Source organism: Cucurbita pepo, chromosome 17 (genome assembly GCF_057944985.1).
Source record: "Cucurbita pepo subsp. pepo isolate OVF chromosome 17, ASM5794498v1, whole genome shotgun sequence".
Classification (NCBI taxonomy): Eukaryota; Viridiplantae; Streptophyta; class Magnoliopsida; order Cucurbitales; family Cucurbitaceae; genus Cucurbita; species Cucurbita pepo.
In genome coordinates, this window is record NC_141814.1 from 3759962 (window position 1) to 3786911 (window position 26950).

Here is a 26950-nt window from a genome sequence, read left to right on the forward strand (position 1 = left end):
ACACTGCTTGCACAAGGGAAAGCCCTTATCTATCCGTTAGCAGATCGTGTTCAAAGGTTGGGGGTTGCTCGAAGTTTGTCAAAGACTCACTATTACCCTAAAGATCAAACCAAGAATCGCAACCTATAGTGCATTGTCGACTCTTTAGAGAAGAAAAACATCATCTTCGGGACGAGAAAATAGAAACCTCAAAAGTTTCTTCCCATGAGTTTGAGATGAATGAAATGAATAATAATAAATAGGGAGAAAATTGGAAAAACGAAATCAAAATAGTTTATTTGTTATTGAAAATTCATTACATTGGTTAATACAATGTCTTAGATGAAATTGAAACCATAGAAACTAGTGGCAAAATTGGAAAGTGAAAGATAATCAAACCACCACTTTCTTTGTTTTATTATTATTATTATTTAAATGATTTTAACAAAAATTATTCTAAATTGAAGAAAGTTCCAAAAACAAACAAAAATAGCTTTTAAAAACTCATCAAATGGAGTCTCTCTCCTCATTTGAGACGAAAAACAAAAAATGCTAAACTAGGAGATTGGAATGAAATGATGAAAATATCCATTCCTTACACACACACACACACACATATATATATATATATATACTTATAAATTCAATATAAATATAGATAATAATAATAAGATCCATAACTTTATTTGAAAGTAAAAATTAATTTAAATTCTTGTTTTGGGAAGCAATAATAACACCATTGGAATATTCAGTCAACTACTCAGCCTTCAAAGTCAACAGTCAGTGATTGACTGGGTTTCATATTTTCAAAGTCAACAGTCAGTGGTTGACTAAAACCACAAGCATCTAATGTGATTAACCAGAACAAAAAAAAAAAAAAAAAAAAAGAAAAAAAAAAGAAAAAAAAAAAGGGTATATTTACTTGAGAGGTTAATGAAGAAAGCAGCAGGCTGCTAACAAAACTCCTGCTACCTACAAAAACTGTCTTAACTGTTTCCTTTTTGGATTTACAGGCTGCAAATTTCACCTTTTTGTTACAAGAAAACAAGAACAAACTCATCTCACTTCTATCATCACCCTGAGCATGATCTCAGTTTCCCATTCCTCTGCCTGCACATAACATTTTCAAACCATGGGTACAAAACTCATCACTACAATACACACACAATCAACTAACACAGATTACGCTCTCTTACCAAAACGAATCCTTTTTTTCCTGCGCTAATAGTTCCTCAAACGACATGTCCCTAAACTCGGGATCGCCCTTTTCTGTTGCCTTCTCAGATTCTTTCATTAGCTCCGCGCTCGTACCTTTTTCAAGCATCTGGAACAACAGAACGACCACAGAAATCATCAGCTCTGGCTGTTGCATTATTCTCTGTAACAATTTGAAGTGTGTGCGACAAAAACACAGACAGAATTTCTAGTACTACGGTAGTACATACTCTTTCCGTTCAATACTTATGTGGATCCCGCACAATTTGTATATCGAAAACAATAAACGGAGGTACGTAGGGGAGGAGATATCCATCTTACAGCTTCAATGGACATGTTCAACTATTATGGCAAAAGGGTGACAGAGTAATGAACTTGATCTATATTTACAAAGGACAATAACCATGAATGGGGATGGGATTCAGAGATTTCATCAGACAAGCAGTGTATTATCTAATATGTACGAAGCGTCGGTGGCGAAAAAGGGTGTAAATGAAGTAAGAAGTAAAGCAGCAACACCTTTTTGTATGCTGGAGAGAGTTTAAGCTGTTGTTGAAGCCAGTTATAAACAAAGGTGTCCTCCTCTAGCCTTCTCTGCTCCAATTCTAGCTTACATATCTAAGGCATCAACAGGTACAGATCAATAAATCTTGAGTAGGGAATTTTGCCAACAGATATCACATTATATCGACGAACCTGCTGTTGAAGGCGATCGAAGGAGGATCTATCAGCCTTACAAAGCAGAGCTTTGGTTATCGTGAACTTTCGATGGATAACATCAGCTCTGTCAGTAGAAAAAGGGCGAAAATCTTAGAGATCGTTCTCGAACGCAAATGTAACCTATCGTACGTGATGATACTTAACAAGAGGTTAAAGGTCTATGAAACTTGACATGGAATAAGAGACAGGAGAAGCATGAATATGATCGAAGCAAAGATATGGAGCATACTTGTGCTGCAGCTTGCTTCGAGCGTTGATTAAACAGTTGGCAAATTGTCTGACCTGAATTCAAAAGGAAAGTAGAATAAATTGCAGTGCTGCACTGTTTAGAACTCAAACTCCTATCAGTCTCAATTGTAAACTAGCAATAAAAAGCCACAATGGAAAAGTTACGGATACAGGGTTTGGTCAACTTTTCGAGTACAACGTTTGAAAACTCCAAATTCATCAGTTGATAGCAACATAGTCCAACCAACAACATGATATCCTATAGATCAAGCTGATCTTGAATCAGACTCGGCCAACGACAACGGTTATGGATATAGCTGATATTCAATCCACATATTAGCAATATCACTACATGTCAATTCCTAAGCAACATTGCAACACATTACTTAAGCCTCATGATCTTTCTCAAATTATGTGAGAAATGACATTTCTAAGGATCTTCAAGTTACAACTATTTCATGGAACTTAAATGTGTGATCTCACATCAGTTGGAGAGGGGGAACGACACATTCATTCCTTATAAGGATGTGGAAACCTCTTCTTAGTGGAGAGGTTTTAAAATTACGAGAAGTCTGGAAGGGAAAGCCCAAAGAGAACAATATTTGCTAGCGGTGGGCTTGAGTTGCTACAAATGTATCAGAGGTAGACACCGGACGATGTGCCAACGAGGACGTTGGTAGCCACCAAGGGGGTAACGCCGACGTGCCAACGAGGACGTCGGGGGCCCCCATGGGGGTAACGCCGGGCGAAGCCAACGAGCACGCCGGCGGCCTCGATGGGGGTAACACCTGGCGATGTGCCAACGAGGACGCCGGCGGCCCCCAAGGGAGTAACATCGGGGGATGTGCCAACGAGGACGCCGGCGGCTCCCAAGGGAGTAACACCGGGGGATGTGCCAACGAGGACGCCGGCGGCCCCCAAGGGGTAACGCCGGGCGATGTGCCAACGAGGACGCCGTCGGCCCCCAAAGGGGTAACGCCGGGCGATGTGCCAACAAGAACGCTGTCGGCCCCCAAGGGGGTAACGCCAGGCGATGTGCCAACAAGGACGCCGGCGGCCCCCAAGGGGGTAACGCCAGGCAATGTGCCAACGAGGACACTGGCGGCCCCCAAGGGGGTAACACCAGGTGATGTGCCAACGAAGACACTGGCCCCCAAGGGGTAGATTGTGAGATCTCACATCGGTTAGAGAAGGGAACGGAACGGAACATTCCTTATATGGGTGTGGAAACCTCTCCCTAATCGACACATTTTAAAACCTTAAAGAACCTTAAGGGGAAGCCCGGAAGGGAAAACCTAAAGACTACAATATCGGTGGGATTGGGTTGTTACACTCCTGAAAAAAACATATCAGCAAGGATTGCTATAGACACAAGAAAATGGCAATGAGATGCTAACATAGGAAACTCTAGCTGGAACACAGACAATAACAGACATGGAGGATACAACACAATCAGCAGACACTATGAACAAAAGTTAGAACAGAAAGAATTTACAATTAGAAGAATTAGAGAACCTGAGCCAATGTCAATTCCTTTGATTCCTGACACTTCATAAGCTCATCATACTGCCGTTTAATCTTCCTCTGAATCACACTAGTAGACGGTGTAAAAGGATACAACAAAGTCAATTCCTGCTCACAACCATTGCCAACATTCATTCCCCAATCTTCATTCTCATCTCCACCTTGCAAATTCCCCCTCTTCTTCTTCGCCCTCTTCTTCTTCTTCTTCCCCCCTTGCTCCTGACCAGAATCCCCAAATTCCTTATTAACGCCCTTCAAATCTTGTTCATCGCACCCCTCTTCAACGAACAAACTCGCCCATTTCTTAGAATCGGGTGGTAAGATCTCAAACAGAAGCGAATGACTCAAACAGCTCCGATCGGTTTCATTACAATCCGCCACAGAATACCCAATATCTATTCTCTTAGGCTCAATCGGCTTAGTGATTAGTTGCTGACGATGTTCAAACTCGAGTTTCTTCAACCTTTTGTAGAGAGAAATGGAGAAAACGAGGACGGAGAAGGTGAAGAAGACGAAGAAAGAGCATAAGAACAACATGGGTAAGCCTGCTTCAGAGTAGTCAGTGATTTGAAATGAGAAACTAGTGAAGAAACGGGACAAATACGACTGTGAAGCCGCCATTGAAGCGCATCAACGAAGAACAGAAAGCAAAATGAGCAAAAAAAACGAAAACCCACGACGGAGAGAGGGAGAAAAAGACGATTGAATCAGGGCTTCGTTTGGATTGGAAACTAACAGAGGATAAATTCAGTTGGTTCAGTGAAATGGGTGTGTGTTAAGAATCTTGGAAACAAAATGAAAATCCCCAATTTCAATTTCAATTTCAATTCGAATTCCAATTCGGCGGAGGAGGACGCGGGATCGAAACTGGGTTTATGAATTTGATGAGTGTGGATAAATTGTCGTTTGCTTCCCCTCATCCATATCTTCCTTTTTACTTCAACCTAACCTTAAACTCATTATTCACAAATTTAAAATCAATTTTATCATTTTTAAATTATATATAATTTTGTCAATAAAATTTAGAAATTTATTAAACTCTTTAAAAAAAAATTTGACTAATAAAAATTAGTAATAATTTTTTTTTGAAAACTACCAAAAATAATAGTAATAAAAATTAATTTTTTTTTTAAAAAAAATTTGACTAATAATTGTTTAGGAAAATAAATGGTGTTTAATAATTATAACTAATAGTTAAAAAGAAAAACAAATTGCATTAAACATAATTATTAGCAACATTGTTTAAAAATAATTTTAATATTTTTTTATTAAAAATAAATCGTAATTTAATTAAATAATATTTTTTTATTACGTATGTAAAATAATTGCCAATTTAAAATAACTAACAACTTTACATATATATATATATATACACAGAATAGACATTTAGATTTTCTACCATAAATATTGTCCAATTAAAAAAATGATTATTTTTTACTAATTTTAAAAAATATTCTCTATTATTTAAAAAATTATAATATTATTATTGATATTTATTTCATAAACGTTTTCAAACTTAATTATTTACCATCGAAGTAAATAAAAAAGGTATTTTTATTTATTTATTTATTATTATTTTTTTTTACCATTTACCTTTTTATTTTAAAAAAAATATTATTTCATAAAATACACCCTTCCAATGGTAGGGCCTGCCGGAGAGCGACTCCATGGCGACCGAGGGAAGAAGCCAAATGAGCCGTCAAATACAGAAGACTGAGAAAAAGGGAACTCCCAGTGATCGGAGATGAGCGAAGGAACTCCTAAGCTCTACGCCGACAAACCCAAGAAAGGTACCATTCCCCGATTCTTCGTTTCTTCCTAGTTTAGCCTCGAAATGTTTACTCCAAGAACTGATCCGCTTCAATCATTCCTTTCAATTATTGCGGTTTTGATTCTGATTGACGATCGATCGCCTTTTTTTTTTTTTGTTTTTGTTTTTGTTTTTCCATCTGTAAACAGCTTAGGTTGTGCAATTTCAAGATCAGCACAAAGTCAGAGACGCTTCTTTTTCACCGGCGCCACAAGTATCGACGAACATGGGATCTGCGTCTTCCCCACCGCTGCCTCCTCCTACGAAGGAACCATTTGCAAGGCGATATAAGTTCATATGGCCCATGCTTTTGACTGTAAACCTTGGTGTTGGAGGTAATTTTCTTCTCTTCTTCCATGGTATGTGTATCAGTTTCTGGTTGCTGTGTTGACGTGTTTGATCGAATCCGTTAAATACCTAATCGGGAGATCGAGTTTTGTTATTCGGTTAAATACAAATTTTGATACAGTTCAGCCAGAGAAAATTCATCCCCTGCCCAACATCCTCCCAAAAATCTGGTCAATCTACATCATCCACTTTGATCTTTGGATTACTTGATATAATGTTTTCTATTTCTAAATGTTCATATTTCTCATTCATTCCATAGATATCTACTTGCAATCAATTTGTGCCAAAACTGAACAAACTCGTACATAAATATATCCAGAGCCATTCTGATAATAAAAGCATAAAATCAGGGACCTGTTTGATGTCAATCTCTTACTTGAACACATCAGGGGGTTGTGAAGGCCTGGGTTGGATTCAACCATCACATTTTTGTATAATTGTATCTTTTATCGTCTTGGTTTCTTTTGTTCCTCAAGACGGAACTTTCCTTATACATGGAGAGAGATCGAAAAGTTTGACGACATAATGTGGTTTCTGAGATCTCCATATCAGATGGAGAGGGGAACAAAACATTTCTTATAAGGGTGTGGAAACTTGTTCCTAGCATACGCATTTTAAAACCGTGATGTTGACAGCGATACATAACAGGCCAAAATAGACAATATCTACTAGTGGTGGGTCTAGACTGTTACAAATGATATCAAAGCCAAACACCGGACAGTGTGCCAGCAAGGACGCTGGCCTCCAAGGGAGTGGATTGTGAGATCCCATATCGGTTGGAGAGGGGAATGAAGCAAGGATGCGGAAACCTTTTCCTAGCTTATTCGTTTTAAAACCCTGAGGCTGACAGCGATACATAACGGGCCAAAATGGACAATATCTATTAGCGGTGGGTCTGGACTGTTACAAATGATATCAAAGCCAAACACTAGGCAGCGTGCCAGTAAGGACGCTGGCCCCCAAGGGGGTGGATTGCGAGATCCCATATCGGTTGGAGATGGGAACGAAGCATTCTTTATAAGGGTGTGGAAACCTCTTCCTAGCGTACGCATTTTAAAACCGTGAGGCTGACAGCGATACGTAACGGGCCAAAACGGACAATATGTACTAGTGGTGGGTTTGGGCTCTTACAATGCTCTTGGATATAAATTAGTGTCTAAAGTTGAGAATATGGTATGCACGTATTAATCCGTAATAGAACGATTTATTCTCGTTTCCCACCAGGGATGGGATGAACTCCCCCACACTTTCATACTGCTCCACAGCTCCTTTTCAAGGAATTATAGGATAGCAGCAATATTCTAATAAGTTTTTTCACCTTTTGCTCTTGCATGAACTGAGATAAGTCTTTAAATTGTGTAGCTTATCTGTTTATGAGGACAAAGAAGCAAGATGAACATGATGTAGCTGAAGAAGAGGCTACCACGGATTCAGCTAAAACTGCCAGGATCGCTGCTCCTGTTGTTGAGGAATCATTGGCCAGACCAGCCATTGTGGAGCCAGTGAAGGTAAGGGAACCAATTCCGGTGGATCAGCAGCGTGAGCTTTTCAAGTGGATTTTGGAAGAGAAGCGCAAGATCAACCCTAAAGATCGTGATGAGAAGAAGCGTATGGATGAAGAGAAAGCAATTCTCAAAGAGTTCATCAGAGCAAAATCTGTTCCAAATCTTTAAACTTTCCAAATTGTAGCAACCAAACACATTGGCTGTCTTTTACATTGAATGTTGTTGATTTCTGTGGTCCTAAAATGATTTTGTACGTTTCAAATCCTCTCACCACCCCTTCCCCACATGCTAGTCGATAAGGATGAACACGGTTGCATCCTGATAACCTGCAATAAAATTTGGTAGGCCTCTATCGACATCGGAACAGAATTTCAGATACCGAACGTTTGTCTTATCGACATCGGTACAGGATTTCAGATACCAAATGTTGTCTTTGGTGTCTCTGGTTTTTGTATGAGGAGAAAACATCCATTTTATTATCTCCGAACTTGAGGGAAAATTCAAGGGAACGTATAACAGCTCAAACCCACTGCTACGAGATATTATTTGTTTTGATCCGTTACGTATCGTCATTTGCCTCACGATTTCTAAAACGTGTTTGCTAGGGAGAGATTTCCACACCCTTTATTCCCCTCTTCAACCAAGGTGAAATTTCACAATCCATCCCCTTTAGAGGCCAGTGTACTTGCTGGCTCCCACAGTCCACCCTCCTTGAGGGCTAGCGAACTTCCTAGTTCACTGAGTCTAGCGTACTTGCTGGCTCAACACCTCTCCAAGTGATCTAGGATCTCACAATCCATCCCCTTGAGGGGCCAGCGAACTTCCTAGTTCACCGCCTAGTGTTCAACTCTGATACCATTTGTAACAGTTCAAGTCCACCACTAGTAGATATTGTCTGCTTTGCTCTGTTATATATCGTCGTCAGCTTCACGATTTTAAAACGCATTTGCTAGAAAGAGATTTTTACACCCTTAATAACAAATGTTTCATTTACTTCTCCAACCGATGTGAGGTAAATGATGCACCATGTCCCAAATAGGTGTGGACAAATCCAATGTGGCGAGATTTCCCCATTTGCTGCATGCATAGACCTCCAAAAAGAATGCGTCAGGTTTTTGCTGCTCCTTTTGGGATAATTTTTGTAGATAATGTGTCATAAGCTCCTTCCATGCTTCGAAAAGAATCATAGGGGGCTGATGAAATGATGTTGTTTAAGAAATAAGCCACCTTTTCAAAGCAAAAATGGCAAGTCCTTCGAAGAGAGATTACTTACTTGTAAACTCATGCTCATCCTCTTTAAAAATTATGATATACCTCACATCTTGCCCCAATGTAGGATTGAATTACAGACCTTTAGGTTACAAGATTGACGCTCTACCATTGAGCTATAAAAGCTTCCACAAAGATAGGATATTATCCACTTTCAGTATAAAGGTCTCATATGTTAACCAACACATTAATAAAATTTATGATATACTTACGAATACACTATATACATTTCCAAAAAATGTTTTTGTCCTCACGCAGGATTGAACTACAGACCTTCAGTTTATAAAATTGACGCTCTACCACTGAGCTATAAGGGCTTCTACAATGGTATAATATTATCCACTTTTAGTATAAAGGTCACATATCAATAGAGATGTTAACCTAAAATTTATGATATACTTACGAATACACTATATACATTTCAAAAAATGTTTTTGCCCTCACGCAGGATTGCCCTCACGCAGGATTGAACTACGGACCTTCAGTTTACAAGACTGACACTCTACCACTGAGCTATAAGGGCTTCTACAATGGTATGATATTATCCACTTTGAATATAAAGAACTCATACCAGCCCCCACACAGGATTGAACTACAGACCTTCAATTTACAAGATTGACACTCTACCATTTAGCTATAAGGGCTTCTATAATTGTATCATATTATCCATTTTGAATATAAAGGTCACATACCAACGAAGTTGTATTACTTCCTTATAAACCCATGATCAACCACTTTATAAAATTTATGATATACTTACGAATACACTAAAAATTTATGATCAACCACGCAAGATTGAACTACGAACTTTCAGTTTACAAGACTGACGTTCTACCACTGAGCTATAAGGGCTTCTACAATGGTATCATATTATCCACTTTGAACATAGGCTCTCATGGCCTTGCTTTTAGTTGTGTTCAGACCCCTGGCCAGCCAAGCTTCAAGTTCAAGGGGACCAGAGCCGAAATAGTCCCGAAGATGGTTTCAACATTAAAGGCAAGGAAGATGCTCGCCCATGGTGCTTGGGGGATATTGGCTCATGTGGTGGAAATATGACGGACTGTGGTGAGCATTGTCTCAGTACCAGTAGTGAGAGAATTCGTTGGCGTATTCTGAGATCTCCTCAACTACGTTTAGAGCATGATGTGGAATTCGAGATTATACTTGAGCCAGGAACAAACCCTATTCAAGAGCTCCGTACAGAATGACCCCTAATGAACTAAAAGAACTAAAGTTGCAGATCCAGGAGCTACTGGACAAAGGCTTTTATACGTCCAAGTGTGTCCCCTTGGGGAGCCCTAGTGATTTTTGTGAAAAAGAAGGACGACTCTATGCACTCATGCATGGACTATCGACAGCTTGAAAAAGTGACAATTAAGAAGAAATACCCTTTACCTTGGATCGACGACCTATTCGATCAGTTGCAAAGCAGTTATGTTCTCAAAGATCGACTTACAATCAGGCTACCATCAGTTGAGGATTAAGGAGAGTGATATCTCAAAAACAATCTTTCGCACGAGGTATGGACATTACGAGTTTAGGGTAATGTCTTTTGGTTTGACTAACGCTCCAGCAGAATTTATGGAGTTAATGAACAAAGTGTTCAGAAAATTCCTAGACAACTTCGTGATTGTGTTCATCGATGATATCTTGGTGTACTCCAAGACAAGGGAGCAATACGAGGAACAAGTCAAGAAGGTGTTGACCACTTTGAGGACGGACGAACAAGTTGTATGTAAAGTTCTCCAAGTGCGAGTTCTCGTTAGAAAAGGTAGGATTCCTTGGACATGTGGTCTCACGAATGGGGATCACCGTAAACCCAGCAAATATTGAAGCAGTGACGAAATGGCCTCGCTCGACCTCTGTGACTGAAGTACGAAGTTTTCTTGGTCTAGCAGGGTATTATCGACAGTTTGTGCAAGATTTTGTTAGATAAAAGCTATGGTGTCTTTAGATTTCGTTAAGTTGTTTTTTACTTTTGAAATTTTTGAATTCACGCTCACCGGAAGAGCGTAATTTTTGCTGGCCATTTTGGCAACTTTGGGCGCAAGTTTTTGCCCACTATTTTCTATTTTTATGATTAGGTTTGTTATTTAAAGAATTCAACTGAATGAGAAATAACCATCGAGTCTTCAGCAAATCTCTCCCTCTATCCTTTGACTTTCCGCTATTTTTCCAAGAAATTTTCCTTCGGCCAGTTTTTTTCGTCGACGTTTTCCTCCCAATTGCCAGAGTCAACAAGTGGTATCAGAGCCCGGTTGAAGCCATCGGTGGTATATCATTGCGGACGAGCCAACTTCATCAACAGTCAAGTTGAAAAGCTCAAGTGGTTAGAGCGCCGACCTAACAACACACAAGTCTCAAGTTTGAGTAGAAGAAAATGCAAAGCGCGAAAATAGACACATCGTGGGGTCCATCCCGAGCAGGCTCACTCACTCCAAAGAGGTCGACACCGTGATAACGGGCGTTGTGTTGTCGTTGAGCGAGTGATCAGGGAGACGATGACCGCCACCGTTCAGTACCCGATGCTGACAAGATCCAACTACAACGAGTGGGCCTTGTTGATGCGCGTCAACCTACAGGCGCAAGGGTTATGGCATGCTGTCGAGCTAGAGGAAGGAGAAACGATCGAGCATCGGGAGGATCGGCTGGCGTTCGCCGCCATATTACGATCTGTGCCCCCAGAGATGCTGGCGTCTCACTCCACCAAACGCACTGCACAATCGCCTAGGAGGGAATCAAATTCCGTCGGGTTGGTGTACAGCGAGTGCGGGAATCCAACATCGAGCAGCTGCGGAAGGAGCCTAGGAGGGAATCAAATCCCGTCGGGTTGGTGTACAGCGAGTGCGGGAATCCAACATCGAGCAGCTGCGGAAGGAGCCTAGGAGGGAATCAAATCCCGTCGGGTTGGTGTACAGCGAGTGCGGGAATCCAACATCGAGCAGCTGCGGAAGAAGCTCTCGGAGATCAACTTTAAGGATGGAGAATCCGTAGATGATTTTTCAATGCAGATCACGAGGCTCGCCAACAGCATCACCACTCTCGGTGGCAGCATCAGCGAGACAGAAATCGTGAAGAAGATGCTGCAGGTCGTCCCCGATCACCTCGAGCAAGTCGCGATTTCAATCGAGACATTGTTTGACGTGAACAACCTAACAGTGGAAGAGGTGACCGGAAGACTGCGTAACGTCGAGCAGCGGAAGAAAAATACTGCTTCAGGAGGACCGTCTACTTCTTACTGAGGAGGAATGACTTGCATGCCTAAAACTCCGCGACAACACCGGCGAGAGCAACGGGCCCTCCAGCCGCAAAGGCGATAAGAAGCCATGAAAGTCTCACGGGCGCACGTGCGAGAAATATGGTGATAAAAAAAAGGAGTCAACTGATGGTAGGCCGATCTAGTGCTCGAACTGTGGGAAGAGAGGTCACCTGAGCAAGAATTGCTGGAGCAAGCTTAGGAAGGCCGAGAAGGCCCATGTGGCTCAATCCGAGGAGGACGAGTCAGCTCTCTTCATGGTAAGTGCATCAGTCTTATCCGACGTCCCCATTTTTTATTCCAAATCCATGGAGGTGGAGGTAATCGATGACGACTTAACTGCTCCTCTGGTGAGCATCGAACCCGAGCTCCAGCTGGGCATAGCAAAGGCACCAGCTGGGGAGCCAATTCAACTGAAGGAGGAGCGAGTATTTGCTTAGATCGGCGAGAGGGACGAGCAACATGAGCACCGACGATAGGTCCTCGACACAGGGACAATAAACCATATGACTGGGGCTAGATCTGCGTTCTATGAGCTCGACTCGAGAATTCGCGAGACGGTGAAATTCGGCGACGGCTCTGTCGTCAAAATTGAAGGGCGCGGCACCATCCTGTTCATCAGCAAGGGAGGCGAGCACCGCAAGCTGACCGACGTCTACTTCATCCCGAGGCTTAAGGCTAACCTTGTGAGCCTGGGTCAACTCGATGAGGCCGACTGCTTCATTTCCATCGAGCGCGGGCTACTCAAAATCTGCGATGAACGACAACGGTTGCTCACGCAAGTTCGACTCACGACAAACTGTCTTTACATCCTGAAGTTAGAGATAGAGCAACCCGTCAGCCTCTCGGCCAAGACTAAAGAGGTATCTTGGAGGTGGCATGCAAGGTACGGGCACTTAAACTTTCTTGCTCTAGAAAAACTACAGAAGGAGGAGATGGTGCACGGTTTGTTGGCAATCAAAGACGTGAACAAGCTGTGCGACGGGTGCCTCATTTGCAAATAAAGGCGCACCCCCTTTCCGTCTCAGACATCCTACCGCGCCGATGAGCCGTTGGAGCTTGCACACGACGATATCTGTGGGCCCATCAAGCCGGCAACCCCAAGCAGTAAGACCCTCTTCCTCCTATTGGTCGATGACAAAAGCCGCTTCATGTGGCTGATCCTGCTGCAAGCGAAAAGTAAGGCGACAGAGGCGGTTAAGCGCATTCAAGCGCGAGCGGTGGCCAAATGCGGGAAGAAGATGTGAGTCCTGCGCACAGACCGAGGTGGAGAATTCACCTCAACAAGTTTCGGTAAGTACTGTGATGAGTTCGGTATACAACGACAACTTATGACGCCCTACTCCCCCAGCAAAACGGAGTGGTGGAACGCTGAAACCAGACCATCGTCGGGACAGCAAGGTCTTTGCTGATGACAGCTGGGATGCCTGGGAGATTCTGGGGAGAGGCGGTAATGACGGTCGTCTATCTCTTCAATCGGTCGCCAACCCGAAGACTCGACGGGAAGATGCCATATGAGGCCTGGTACAACAAAAAGCCAGCGGTACATCACTTCTGAGTGTTCGGCTGCGTCGCATACATGAAGGTAGCGCATCCCCACCTCGCCAAGCTCGATCCTAGGGGGCTGAAGGTCGTCTTCATCGGCTATGAACCCGGGAGCAAGGCGTACAGACTCTATGATCCTGTAGGGGGCGAGCTCACGTGTCTCGTGACGTCATCTTCGATGACAGCAGCTTCTGGCAGTGGAATGATGTGATCGAGGTAGACCACAACCCAAATCAATTCACGGTGGAGTACCTTGTCACCGAGCCGGAAGAAGGAGAAGCCCAGCATCAAGAACCGTCACCGCCGCCAGTAGGTGCACCCCCTGAACCAGTGAAGTTCGCAATACCACGAACTGCGGATTCGACACTAGATGCCGATCACGATGATGATTTGGTGGCTAGGTACCGGAGGATGGACGACCTAGTGGGAGGAGGTGAACCACCTGGACTGGCGGCACGCGAGCTCGAAGAAGTGGCCGAACTGCATGCCATCAGCGTAGATGAATCGAACACCTTCACCGAAGCAGAAAGGAACCCATGCTGGCTGAAGACAATGCAGTTGGAGATGACATCCATCACCGAGAACCAGACGTGGAGTCTGGGGGATATGCTGCCGGGACACCGAGCCATAGGGCTCAAATGGGTCTTCAAATTGAAGTGCAACGAAAAGGGAGAAGTTGTGAAGCACAAGGCCCGTCTGGTGGCGAAGGGCTACGTCCAGAAGCAAGAAGTGGACTTTGAAGAGGTATTTGCGCCGGTGGCAAGGTTAAAATCTGTCCGCCTTTTGCTGGCAATCGCGACACATTACTCTTGGGAGCTCCACCACATGGACGTGAAGTCCGCTTTCCTTAATGGAGAGTTGAAAGAGACCGTCTACGTCCGACAACCACCTGACTTCCTGGACAACGACAACCCGGGTAAGGTACTTCGCTTGCACAAGGTACTCTACGGGCTTCGGCAAGCACCACGAGCCTGGAACGCAAAGCTCGACAATACCCTACTGCCACTGAAGTTCAAGCGCTGTGCCTCTGAGCATGACATGTACACGCATGGCCACGGCGAGCAGCGACTAATCGTGGGAGTGTACGTCGACGACCTCATAATCACTGGAGGTGACATGGAAGTCCTCGAAAGGTTCAAGAAGGAGATGTCAAAGAACTTCAAGATGAGCGATCTCGGCGTGCTTAGCTACTGCCTCGGCATCAAAGTGTAATAGAGTTCTACCGGCATCACCATCTGCCAAAGTGCGTATGCGAAAAAGTTGCTAGACACAATTGGGCTTGCGGACAGTAACCCTACAAGGACGCCGATGGAGGCCCAGCTCCAACTAAGGAAGGCCGGCACTACGATGACAATCGATGCCACCAATTACCGCAACATTTTCGGGAGCCTGCACTATCTGGTAAACACACGCCCTGACCTTGCTTACTCAGTTGGATATGTGAATAGATTTATGGAAGCACCTCGGGAGGAGCATCTTGTGGCTGTCAAGCGCATCCTGTGCTATGTGGCTGGAACCAGTGGCTGGGGTGTGAGATACAGCGCAGGGAAAGAAAAGACGAAGCTTGAGCTGGTCGGCTACAGTGATAGTGACATGGACGGCCACGTTGATGATGGTAAGAGCACCAGCGGGATGATCTACTTCCTCTCAGGCGGCGCGATCTGCTGGCAATCAACAAAACAAAAGGTAGTTGCTTTGTCTTCCTACGTAGCATAATACATCGCCGCTTCAACGGCGGTAACACAGTGGGTCTGGCTTGCGCGACTGATGAAAGAACTCATCGGGAGAGAAAGCGATCCACCAATTACGTGGACAAGAAAGCTACGATCTCCCTGACCAAAAATTCAGTGTTGCACGACCGGAGCAAGCACATAGAAATCAGATTCCACTACATCTGAGAATGTGCAGATCGAGGGCTCATCAAGATTGATTTCATCCGAACAGAGAAACAACTTGGAGACATTTTCACCAAGTCCCTGGCGCGGGTAAAATTTGAAGAACTACGCTTAAAGATCGAAGTTCAAATAATAAGGTAGATATAGCACAGCTTTTAGGAGGAGATCGTTAGATAAAAGCTATGGTGTCCTTAGATTTCGTTAAGTTGTTTTTGACTTTTGAAATTTCTGAATTCACACTCACCGTTGAATGGAAGAGCGTAATTTTTGCTGGCCATTTTGGCCAACTTTGGGTGCAAGTTTTTGCCCACTGTTTTCTATTTTTATGATTAGGTTTGTTATTTAAAGAATTCAACTGAATGAGAAATAACCATCGAGTCTTCAGCAAATCTCTCCCTCTTTCCTGTTACTTTCCGCTATTTTTTCCTTCGAAGAAATTTTCCTTCGGCCAGTTTTTTTCGTCGACTTTTTCCTCCCAATTGCTAGAGTCAACAGATTTCTCCAAGACCGCCACCCCCCTCACTGAGCTGACCAAGAAGGGAAAGCCGTTTACCTGGAATGATCAGTGCGATTACAGTTTCTGAGAACTCGAAAGAGGCTGGTGACAGCTCCGATACTCACTGTGCTATCAGGAAACAGGGGCTTTGTTGTATACAACGATGCTTCAAAAAAGGGGTTAGGTTGTGTCCTCATACAACAAGGGAAGGTTAATGCCTATGCCTCGTATTAACTAAAAGAGTACGAGCGAAACTATCCGACCCACAACCTAGAACTCGCAGCAGTGCTGTTTGCACTAAAGATTTGGAGACACTACCTATATGGAGAAAATACCCAAATTTTCACTACCATAAGAGTCTTAAGTACTTCTTTACTTAGAAGGAGATAAAATGAGCTAATGTAGGTGGTTGGAGTTGGTCAAAGACTATGACGTGGAGATGCTCTATCAACCGGGGAAGGCAAATTTGGTAGTTGATGCATTGAGCCAGAAGTCAGCACACACGTCTGCTCTAATCACCTTGCAAAAAGCTATCTAACAAGATTTGGCACGCACCGGTGTAGCTGTGGCCGTGGGGGAAGTCATAGCTCAATTGGCCTAGCTGATAGTAAAACTGACCTTGAGGCAACGTCTTATTGATAGACATCATGTGGATCCAGAATTGGTTGGAAAAAGACAATTAATAGACACCAATCAAATAGAGGATTTCTCATTGACAGCTGATGGGGGACTCTTGTACCATGGGCGGTTGTGTGTTCCAAATGATGAATAACTTAAGTTAGAGATCCTAACCGAGGCTCACTACTCACCATTCGCCCTACATCCTGACAGTATCAAGATGTATAAGGATTTGAAAAGACATTATTGGTGGAGGAATATACAACGTGATGTAGCCAAGTTTGTGAGCAAGTGTCTAGTTTGCCAACAGGTCAGGCTCCAAGGTAGAAACCAACGGGACTATTACAACCACTTAGCATACCTGAATGGAAGTGAGAACATCGCCATGGATTTTATTGTGGATTACCTAGGACGGTCAGAGGGTACACAGTTATATGGGTCGTGGTTGATAGGCTCACAAGTCAACTCACTTTCTTCTAGGGAAGTCTACCTATTCTGTGGATAAATGGGGTCAATTGTACTTGAAAGAAGTAGTAAGACTACATGGAGTACCAATATCCATTGTGTCAGACAAGGATCCCCGTTCCACATCAAAGTTTTGGAAAAGGCTTTAGCAAGCATTAGGTACATAACTAGAGTTTAGTACAACGTTTCACCCACAGACGGATAGGTAAACGGAATGCTTAAACCAAATTCTGGAGGACATGCTACGGGCTTGTATGCTAGACTTTGCCAGCAGCTGAGACACACACTTGCATCTCATAGAGTTCTCTTATAACAACAGTTATGAAGCGATACGGGAAGAAGTGTCGATCCCCAGTGTGTTGGAATGATGTAATGCCAAAAAAAAAAAAAAAAAAAGCGGGGGGCTAAGTCAACTGAGGGGCAAAAAGGTCATTTTGCCCCTCCAGCCCTAATAGGGGTCCAAGGAGAACCCCGTCAGATTCCCTGCAAAAGAAAGAAGGAGTTAGAGAGAAATCAGAGAGGAGTCAGCCGGGAAGATTAATGGACCACCACCGGAATCCATCTCCAGACGAGACTCGTACAAGGATTGAGAGGCAAGCAAGGTCGACACTCCGTCAAAACTTAAGAACATTTCGCGAGGTAAGATTTCTGAACGACATTGCTCAGATCTGAGTTTTCCCCTACGTGTATCGATCCTAAAATACTGAAATCTTCACCTAGGAACAAATCACGCAAGGTCTGTGAAGAAGTTTGGCCGAGACCTCAACTCAAAGGCGGAGATCCGAGAGACGTTCAAGAACGGTGAGCGAACTTCCAACGTTCTTAAATCATCCGATAGTCAAGAAAAAATTACAGAAAAAAGTACTAGGACGTAGCCTGTAACACGATCTAGAACTTTGCCGAAGGAATCATATCGATCCGATCTACGGATCGAAAGATATGAAAATCGGAAAAAAAAAGACTGGTTTCGATTTTGAGAGGACAGAGAAGAAAGAAGAAAGAGAAAGAAAAAAAAAACGACCGGCGAGTGGCGGAGGGCGGCGACAGGTGCCAGACATGCGTCGACCATCGACTGGAGCAACTTAGCTCCAGCGATGCGTCGACACGTGTCGCCTGCAAGCCGGGTCGAACCGCAATGCGAGCCGAGCCGACCGAACCGGGCCGGGTCGGCCGACCGCGACTACGCGGAAGCGAGCGCGCGTGGCAGGCGCGTGTGCAGCCTACGACTGGCGCCTTCTCGCGCGCGTGGCTACGTACTCCCAGCGCGCGTGGAACGGCCAATTTGGCCCGGTTGTTTTCTGTTTGCCCGATTTTTGTCTCGGTTCCAGTTTTAATAATGTTTTTGGACACCTCACGGGCAAAGAAACGATAGCAAAAAGGGCACGCGTCAACCAGGTAAGTCACCACCCGGTATTTAGGAAGAAATACTTGTAGGATTCGCTCGGATTGCATGCATGCTAGTAGTTCTGCTTCAGATTAGCTCTCCATTTAAACTATTAGTCAGATTAACTATTGTGTTTGTATTGGGTAAATTACATGAGTGTTGCTGTATGCTTTAAGCTTCCGCTGTATGCATGCATGCGTTAATTTATGTTATTATTGTGTATGCCGGGTTTTGGGTGCTTGATGGACGAATTCGCCCCACTGAGCGCGAACTTCGTGCTCTGGGTGCTTGATGGAGGTCATTGCCCCGTTTAGCCGGTATGCCTAGTTTGCATGAATTACATACTATGATGTTAGAAGAAGATTGCATGCACCCTCTGTTAATTGCTAGGGCCCATTTCTATGATAAGATTAGGGAATTTCTGTTAGGAGCGATATGCCGCTCTAGTTAGACTTAATTTTTCCCTAGAAACTTAGTGGTTTACCACGGCAAGAAGGTACCCCGGAGTGTTCATAGATTGCTAGCGTGTGAACGGTATCTATAGCTTCGTGGGAAGACCAAGGGGTCCATGATCAGTCCTTACTGCTCTTAGCCATTTCGTATGAGAAATGTGTCCCCACGTCGTACAACCCATTAGCTGCATGGGAACGGGTTGGGTTGCGCCCCCCCATAGGGGGACTAAATGGGCGTAGGGGTACTCAGCACACTCTTAGGCTAGGTACCATGTAGTCCCAGATAGCCATGTAGAGGTAGCACCTCATAGAGAGATACCGACCATATTAGCTTGGCATAAAGAACCTTTAGGCGTTTAATGAAAGAACGAAGAACCAGTGAAACCCAAGGGGCAAGCCCCAAGGGACCAAGATTAGGACCAGATATCCTAGAACCGAAATAGGAAACCGTGGCAACCTGTTAAATTAAGATGCGAAGAGAGCCTACAAGTAGGTGGCTTACTGAGTATAATTTTTATACTCATCCTTGCTATGTTTTCCTTTTTTTTTTTTTTTCAGGAGCGCGAGGCGTCGGTCAAGAGTGGGCGTGATCAGACGAAAAGTGTCACAGAGGAATGGGTTGTCCCGGGGCGTCAGTCCAGTCTTAGTCTTTATTTTTATATTTGCATTCTTTTGAAATTTATTTTCCAAACGGTCTTGTGTTCTGTGTTTGTCGTTCGAAAAACTTTATTGGAATTTGATGATTTTCTTTATTTCATATTTAAATCTCTTTGTGCATTTGTGTCGTGTCGTTAGTCACGGTCCGTACTAAAATATTGGGCTGTGAAAAATGAAGTAGGGGAACACAAGTTTTTGAGCCTTGACTTAGTGCAAGCAACTAATGAGGCTATCCAGAAAATAAGGACTAGAATGCGTATGGCCGAAAGTAGGCAAAATAGTTGTGCTAATGTGAGACGAAAGAATTTGGAGTTTGAGGTGAGAGACAAAGTATTCCTTAAGGTGGCCTCCATGAAGGGCGTTCTTAGATTTGGGAACAAAGGAAAGTTTAGCCAACACTTCACTGGACCATTTGAGATCTTGGAGCGAGTGGGTCAAGTAGCTTACCGATTGGCCCTACCACCTGTGCTTTCAGGAGTCCACAATGTGTTCCATGTATCGATGTTGCGACTATACATAGTAGATCCATCACATGTGATAGATTTAAAACCCCTACGATTAGATAAGAGTTTCAACTATGAGTAAGAACCAGTGCAAATTGTGGCTAAAGAAGTGAAGATCTTGCGTAGTCGAGAGATCGTATTTTTCAAGGTATTATGGCGGAATCACCAGCTAGAAGAAGCCACTTGCGAACGGGAAGAGGAAATGATGATCAACTACCCTGAGCTCTTCCAAGTGGACGGGAGGTAGTGTAGGCCTTGTGCATGTAAGTGAGCTTTCGAGGACGAAAGTTCCTCCCTGGAGGGTATTGTAAGACCCAAGCAAGGCCTAATTCAAAATAATAATAATAATAATAAAATTAATAAACGGTAGGGTTAAGCTATTAAGCCAAATCCTTGGCGAGCGGCCAATCTCATTTTTTTTTTGCAAGAAGCCCAAGGCAAGTCAGCCACTCATAAACCTTAAGACGCCACCCTTCCTTTTCTCTTTATCATCTTCTTCCTCAAGCCACCGCCACCCAACGTTCCCGCCGACTATTGCCCACATCACCCCCTTCGCACATCAGACAACTGTCGCCCATTACTCACATTGGCGCCGCGAGTGAACGCCACCGCCATCTCTTTTATTTTATTTCATCCCAAAAGTCCTTGTCATTTTATTTCCACGGCCTGGCCTGGTCAGTGTCGGAATCGACATTTAGAGGAGTAAACGCAACTAAGATACTACACGGTTTCTTCTCGGGATAGTTAGGATGGGAATCAACCCCTGTGTTGGAAGAAGGCTTAGTTTGAGTGGGAGTGGGAAAGCAACTCTCTAGGTAAGAGACTTTCCTATTGAAATTAAATGTTTTGCTTTTTTCAAAAAGGGTCAAATATAGTTGTCGTTGTATGGTTTTTGTCATTGTAGGGTTGTGTGATGTGTGCTTCGATGTACGTTGACCATGCAAATAAACATTGTGAGACCTATTGTATGCATGGCAATATTTGATGATTGATAAACATTGTGAGTTGTATGGCATAATGTACGTTTGTTCATGAAATCAAATGTTTTGGGACCTAATGCATGCACGTTGTGTTTGATGGTGATGGTTAAGGGTTTGTGGTAATAGTTACACCCTGTGTGTTTCGGGTAACTAGTCACTAATAGTCACTCTTCAAGTGATTACAGAAAATGGTTATCAAGGCTAGGGTTACACACTGTGTTTCGGGTAACCAGCCACTGATAACCATTTTAAGGAGTAAAGGAGGATGTCGATTTTCATGTGGTAATAATTACACGTTGTGTGTTTCATGTAATTAACCACTAAGGTCCCTCGATTTTGTTTGATCGTCATGTGATTTTAACCCCAATAGGGGAGTTCCTTAAGTATTTTAATACTCCCTCTGTTTTTAAAACGATTTTCAGGCGACGCTGTGGCACGGAGGTGACGAGTAGGGTGGAGAAGTCGGTCATGGGGTGACTCAAGGACTTTATGTTTTTATTGAAATTTCTTTTTATTGATAGACGTTTCCGCACTTTTGTTTGTTGATTTAAACTATAGTTGTGGACATCTAGTTTATGGGAACTAGGTAGTCATATTAGATTATGGTTTGATTTTAATTTCTTAGGTTGTTTGAACATTTTTTTGGTTGCATGTCTTTATCCTTTTTAAATAAAGGGTACCCGGCACATGATTTTAATAAATGACCATTTTTGCATATTTTTCATTTGTTTCAAAACTATAAAATTATTTTTCTTTGTAACGGCTCTGAGTCGGGTCATTATAGTAGGGGTATGTTGATGAGAGAATGTGGAGTGGTTAAACCTAATCGATTCTCGCATGAGTGCATGAGGCTACCTAATGTCACGGTCATGCTTGTTCGAGGCGTGTTGTCTATGTCCGCATGTTGGATGTCCCGGTCATGCTTATCTAAGATGTGTTGTCTATAGCTGCATGCCTGTTCCAAACTCCCTTTACATACTTTCATCTTAGATAGGCCTTTACCATTTTATGTCATGTCTACACCCGTCATAGTTAAAATGACTCCAAAAAGTACTCTAAAGAGATACGATTAGTTGTCAATTCTTTTATGCTATTTAAGCTGTGATATTTCTTTTTTTGCTTAAAGCCATATAACGTTGCTTTCTTCAATTTTTCAAATCATTTTCAAATGTATTTCCTCACTCACATTATCTAAAACATTTCTCGTAAACGTGACTCGAGGCTCCATCATACGCCGACATTGTCCCAAAGTCCAAAATTCTCACGGCTGACTTGTTCGTTGGATTAGAACAAGTGCCGCATAATGGTTGTCACGTTGCCACAAGAGTGAATTGTGATACCCAACTAACACCTTCAATTAGGCTCTCTTGGCTGACACTATTGAGTTCATCTCCAGTTCTTATTCAGACACCACCCCGAAACCTTCATCATGGACAAGCGTCGACAGCTGACTTCTATACTGTCTTACTCGAAATATCATATGCCACCGTTGTCCCAAAGTCCAAAATTCTCACGGCTGACTTATTCGCTGGATTAGAACAAGTGCCGCATAATGGTTGTCACATTGCCACAAGAGTGGATTGTTATACTCAATTAACACCTTCAATTAGGCTCTCTTGGCTTCACGGGTGACACTATTGAGTTCATCTCCAGTTCTTATTCAGACACCACCCCAGAACCTTCATCATGGATGCGTCGACAGCTAACTTCTGTACCGTCTTACTCGAAATCTTTGATAGAATTAATGGGGAAATCTTCCATTTTCTTGTGAGAATACATGTTTTTGGTCTGCCATGGTATGATATTGGGAAATCTTCCATTTTCTTGTGAGAATACTTTTGTGAATACGTACTCCTTCAATTTACGAGATGACGCTCTACCACTAAGCTATAAAAGGCTTCAATTCAATAATTTATGATATACTTACACGAGCTTCTACACTAGTACGATATTATTCAGTTTGAATATAAAGGTCTCGGGCCATAATCATTCTGTAGGAGGCGTAGCATTGGAACTGCTATGTGAATTTTTTTTTGCCAGGATTGAACCACAGACTCTCTACCACTAAGCTATAAGTATAATATTGTCCACTTTAAACATAAGCTCTCATGGCTCCCACGCAGGATTGAACTACGGACCCTTAGTTTACAAGACTAACACTCTACCACTGAGCTATAAGGGCTCTACAATGATATGATATTGTCCACTTTAAACATAAGCTCTTATGGCTTTGCTTTTGGTCTCCCAAACATGTACCCAACCACTCCAAAATGTTTTTGCCCCCACGCAGGATTGAACTACGGACCTTTAGTTTACAAGACTAACGCTCTACCACTGAGCTATAAGGGCTCTACAATGATATGATATTGTCCACTTTAAACATAAGCTCTTATGGCTTTGCTTTTGGTCTCCCCAAAATGCCTCATACTAATGGAGATGTATTCCTTACTACTTCGAGCATAAAGGCCTAGATCGACGCTCTACCACTGTGATATAAAGGCTTCTACAATGGTATGCACCTTTAGTTTACAAGAATAACGCTCTACCATTGAGCTATAAGGGCTTCTACAATGGTATACTTAAGAGAACAACTCATCTATGTTCTCAACTCCCTATTTGGTCAAGTCCCTAAAATGGTAGGCATATTGAATCGGTTAAAATAGTATTTTCACGATATTATGTTCGAATAACGCTCTACCACTGAGCTATAAGGGCTTCTACAATGGTATACTTAAGAGAACAACTCATCTATGTTCTCAACTCCCTATTTGGTCAAGACCCTAAAATGGTAGGCATTCAATGTTCTCAACTCCCTATTTGGTCAAGTCCCTAAAATGGTAGGCATATTGAATCGGTTAAAATAGTATTTTCACGATATTATGTTCTCACAGGAGTTCATAACTCAGTCAGGATTAAAAATAAAATTTATGACATTATCCACTATGAACATAAGCTCTCATGACCTTGGTTTTAGTTTCCCAGAAAGCCTTGTACCAATAAAGATGTATTACTTATTTATAAACTCATGATCAACCACTTAATAACTACTAACCTTTAGTTTACAAGACTAACACTCTACCACTGAGCTATGGGGCTTCTACAATAGTATAAAATTGTCCATTAGCATAAGATCTCATGGCTTTTCTTTTAGTCTCCCTAGAACGCCTAATACCAATGGAGATGTATTTCTTACTCACAAATCCACGATCAACCCCTCAAGGCCGTAGAATGCTTGCAATATCAGAAGTCAGGGACACTTGTAGCTTGATGTTTACTTATGAGTTAAGTTTATTAAGAATTAATAAAACCTAATAGTTAAGTAATTTAAGGAATCTTATCCATTCTCGTGTATAGTTTCTAAGATAGGATGTTATCTATTTTCTAAGATAGAATATTATCTATTCTCCTATTTAGTTTTTCTTAAGATGGATTATCTTATCTGTAACTACTTGAAGTCATCTATAAATAAACCCTAGTCATCATGGAGTTTTCCATCGGTGTTTCCATGTATATTTCTCCTTACATCTTTTCTCTTTATGTTCTTTATGTTCATCATGTTCTTTATTGAGATCGAATGTGTGAGTTGTGTGATCTAAAAAATGGTATTAAAGCTAGAAAAGATTCACCATGATCTATGAAGATGAAAAATTCAAAGATCGAGATCGAAAAGTTTGATGGATCAGCAGGTTGAACCAGTTTCTAGAAGACCCTGTCTGGGAAGAGATGGTCACCTATGTAGAGTTGTAATGGTGGGAATTCCTCAAGGATCGTTAAATTCTAGGTTGATCTAGTTGACGCTAATTAGAAACACAGTGGAAACTCAAGGATCGGTAAGCTTTTGGTTGACCTAGTTGATGCTGTCAAGAAAAGTAGTAAAAACTCAAGAATTGGTAGGGTAGGGTTGATCCAGTTGATTGTCTAGAAATGCAGTAGAAGCTCAAAGATGGGTAGGCTTTAGTGTTGAAGTTGACGTTGTCTAGAAACGTAGTGGAAGCTCAAGGATCAGGAGGCTCTAAGGTTAATCCAATTGATGTTGTCCAACATAATGGAAGCTTAAAGATTGATAAGCTCTAGGGTTGATCCAGTTGATGTTGTCTAGAAACATAATGGAAGCTCAAGGATTGATAGACTCTAAGGTTTATCTAATTATTGCTGTCCAGAAATGTGTCATTCAACATTGTCAAGGAGAAGGCAGTATTGAATATGTTAAAGACAATGTCAAATATGTATGAAAAGCTGTCGACAGCCAATGAAAAGAACTCGAAGGTTAATTGAAAATTTCATAAGTGTGTCACGAGTGCTACATTGGGCAGGGCAATTGTGAGTCAAAATTAGAATAACATTGAGGTTGAAGCCAAACTCGTTGAGTGGAAGGAGTTCTACCCATCAATGAAACAAGAATGCATGAGAGAGGCAAGCGATGCTCATGGAAGTGCTTCAAGCAGAGTGGAACACGAGAGAGGCAAGTGAATCCATAGAAGTGCTCCAAGAAGTTAGCACACATGTATTCCTTGAGCCATCGCCTCGTGCTTAAGGTGGAAAATTTCATAAGACTTAGAGATGCGGCCATGACGATCGAATATTGTTGTTAACCTGTGAGACTTAGAGAATATGTGTTGATGTCAAGATGACCACATTTAAAGCATGCTCCCCCTAGCTCACGTGAGGTTGTGCATATCCTAGTTTTGCCATGGTTTTTCTATTGAGTATCATGTCGATTATGAGAAGGACAATGTAGGATCCTAGTAGGATAACACATGGAAAGGTCAGCTAGTCATTGGGATAACTTATAAGTAGTGCACAATTTTTGTATCTATTCTAAAGTAGATTTATTTCCAGCAAATTAGTTAGCAACTCATTCGAGTATAAGAATTGTTAGGCTGTGGAGCCTCATTTTTAGTTACTCCGAGGAATCTTATCTATTCTAGTTCGTCTTTATTATTATTAAGGATTTTTTTAAAAGTTTAAGGATATTATTGATAAAATTAAAAATTAAACACGTATTTTTATTAATTTATTGCCTTTTAACCTTCATTATTATTATTATTATTATTATTATTATGATTATTTGCAGAAGCTCTATTATTTTATTATTCATTGCCGTAATCGGACACGACATTTTATTCTAATTCCAATTTATACCCAAATAAAAGTCAAATAAACCACCGACGAAGCCTTTCATTCCTCCGTCGCGCTCACAAGTTCCACGGCCTTCTTCTCCAAAATCTCCTCTCCAGATCGTCGGAAATCTCCGCCGCCTCGATGGCCTCCTACGGCACCATCCCTACCACCGCCACCTCTGGAACTTCCTCCGATCTCGAATTCGTCTCCCGCGCCAAACAGCGCCTCAAAGCCGGCCTCGCCACTCGCGTTCCATGGAGGCTCATGTTCGATTTCCACTCCTTCAACCTTCCATTCAACTTCCACGAGGCCTTCTCTCGCATCAAGAACAACCTCGCTTACTTCCGTATGAACTACGCCATCATTCTTCTCATAATCCTGCTCTTGAGCCTATTGTGGCATCCGATCTCCCTCATCGTCCTCGCCGCCATGCTTGCCGTTTGGTTGTTCCTGTATTTCCTTCGCGATGAGCCTCTCTTCTTCTTTGGCCGTCTGATTGACGATCGAGTGGTTTTGGCTGTGCTCGCGGTGCTCACGCTCGCGTTCTTGTTTCTGACCAACGCGACGCTCAATATCCTGCTTTCGATTCTGATCGGCGCTGTGCTTGTGCTGATTCACTCCGCTGTGAGGAAGACGGATGATCTGTTCTTGGACGAAGAAGCTACTGCAGTCTTCACCGTCGGTTCCAATGCTCCTGGTTCTTCAACTTCCTTCTAAATCATTGTAATGTTTAATTCGATTTCATTGATCATTTCGAATGCAAGTTAATGCTGTGTTTATTCTTCGATTTTCTTGTTTTGATTTCGTTCGATCATTTATTGCGCCATCAATTAACCAACAGAGGATTCGAAGATCTTGAATCTTCTCACTATTCACGCAGAATTGGGGATTCGGATTTCCCTAGAGAGGAACCACCAAATTTATGCTCTCGAATTTCTCAATTTAGGGCTTTTGGGCACTAAAATAATTTTAGAAAAATA

The 26950-nt window shown here is 42.5% G+C and overlaps 3 protein-coding genes, 4 non-coding genes and 1 pseudogene across 8 annotated transcripts; 3 read left to right on the forward strand and 5 right to left on the reverse strand.

Annotated features, from left to right (window-relative positions):
- Window positions 1-634: 634 nt before the first annotated feature.
- LOC111779286 (uncharacterized) lies at window positions 635-4574 on the reverse strand. The gene is made up of 6 exons (XM_023659405.2): window positions 3658-4574; window positions 2144-2196; window positions 1891-1978; window positions 1714-1812; window positions 1176-1303; window positions 635-1089 (listed from the first exon to the last, which is right to left on the reverse strand). Exons 1-6 carry the CDS (start codon window positions 4285-4287, stop codon window positions 1053-1055), a joined length of 1035 nt encoding a protein of 344 aa, XP_023515173.2. The 5' UTR covers window positions 4288-4574; the 3' UTR covers window positions 635-1052.
- Window positions 4575-5296: 722 nt separating this feature from the next.
- Window positions 5297-7591, forward strand: LOC111779287 (uncharacterized). Of its 2 annotated transcripts, none has more exons than XM_023659406.2 (3): window positions 5297-5456; window positions 5626-5811; window positions 7187-7591. In XM_023659406.2, the coding sequence occupies exons 2-3, from the start codon at window positions 5703-5705 to the stop codon at window positions 7495-7497; spliced, it is 420 nt and encodes a 139-aa protein (XP_023515174.2). In that variant the 5' UTR covers window positions 5297-5456; window positions 5626-5702; the 3' UTR covers window positions 7498-7591. The 2 variants fall into 2 exon arrangements, with proteins under 2 accessions (XP_023515174.2, XP_023515175.2); XM_023659407.2 differs by having other exon boundaries at window positions 5307-5456; window positions 5631-5811.
- Window positions 7592-8843: 1252 nt separating this feature from the next.
- On the reverse strand, window positions 8844-8915 carry TRNAI-UAU (transfer RNA isoleucine (anticodon UAU)). Its single transcript has one exon. It is a non-coding gene; the product is annotated as a tRNA-Ile (tRNA).
- A 134-nt stretch (window positions 8916-9049) lies between these two features.
- On the reverse strand, window positions 9050-9121 carry TRNAT-UGU (transfer RNA threonine (anticodon UGU)). Its single transcript has one exon. It is a non-coding gene; the product is annotated as a tRNA-Thr (tRNA).
- Window positions 9122-14707: 5586 nt separating this feature from the next.
- LOC147787495 (secreted RxLR effector protein 161 pseudogene) lies at window positions 14708-15115 on the forward strand (annotated as a pseudogene).
- A 7844-nt stretch (window positions 15116-22959) lies between these two features.
- Window positions 22960-23031, reverse strand: TRNAT-UGU (transfer RNA threonine (anticodon UGU)). Its single transcript has one exon. It is a non-coding gene; the product is annotated as a tRNA-Thr (tRNA).
- Window positions 23032-23126: 95 nt separating this feature from the next.
- Window positions 23127-23198, reverse strand: TRNAT-UGU (transfer RNA threonine (anticodon UGU)). Its single transcript has one exon. It is a non-coding gene; the product is annotated as a tRNA-Thr (tRNA).
- A 2868-nt stretch (window positions 23199-26066) lies between these two features.
- Window positions 26067-26757, forward strand: LOC111778862 (PRA1 family protein F3). The gene has a single exon (XM_023658856.2). The coding sequence runs from the start codon at window positions 26112-26114 to the stop codon at window positions 26685-26687; it is 576 nt and encodes a 191-aa protein (XP_023514624.1). The 5' UTR covers window positions 26067-26111; the 3' UTR covers window positions 26688-26757.
- Window positions 26758-26950: the final 193 nt, after the last annotated feature.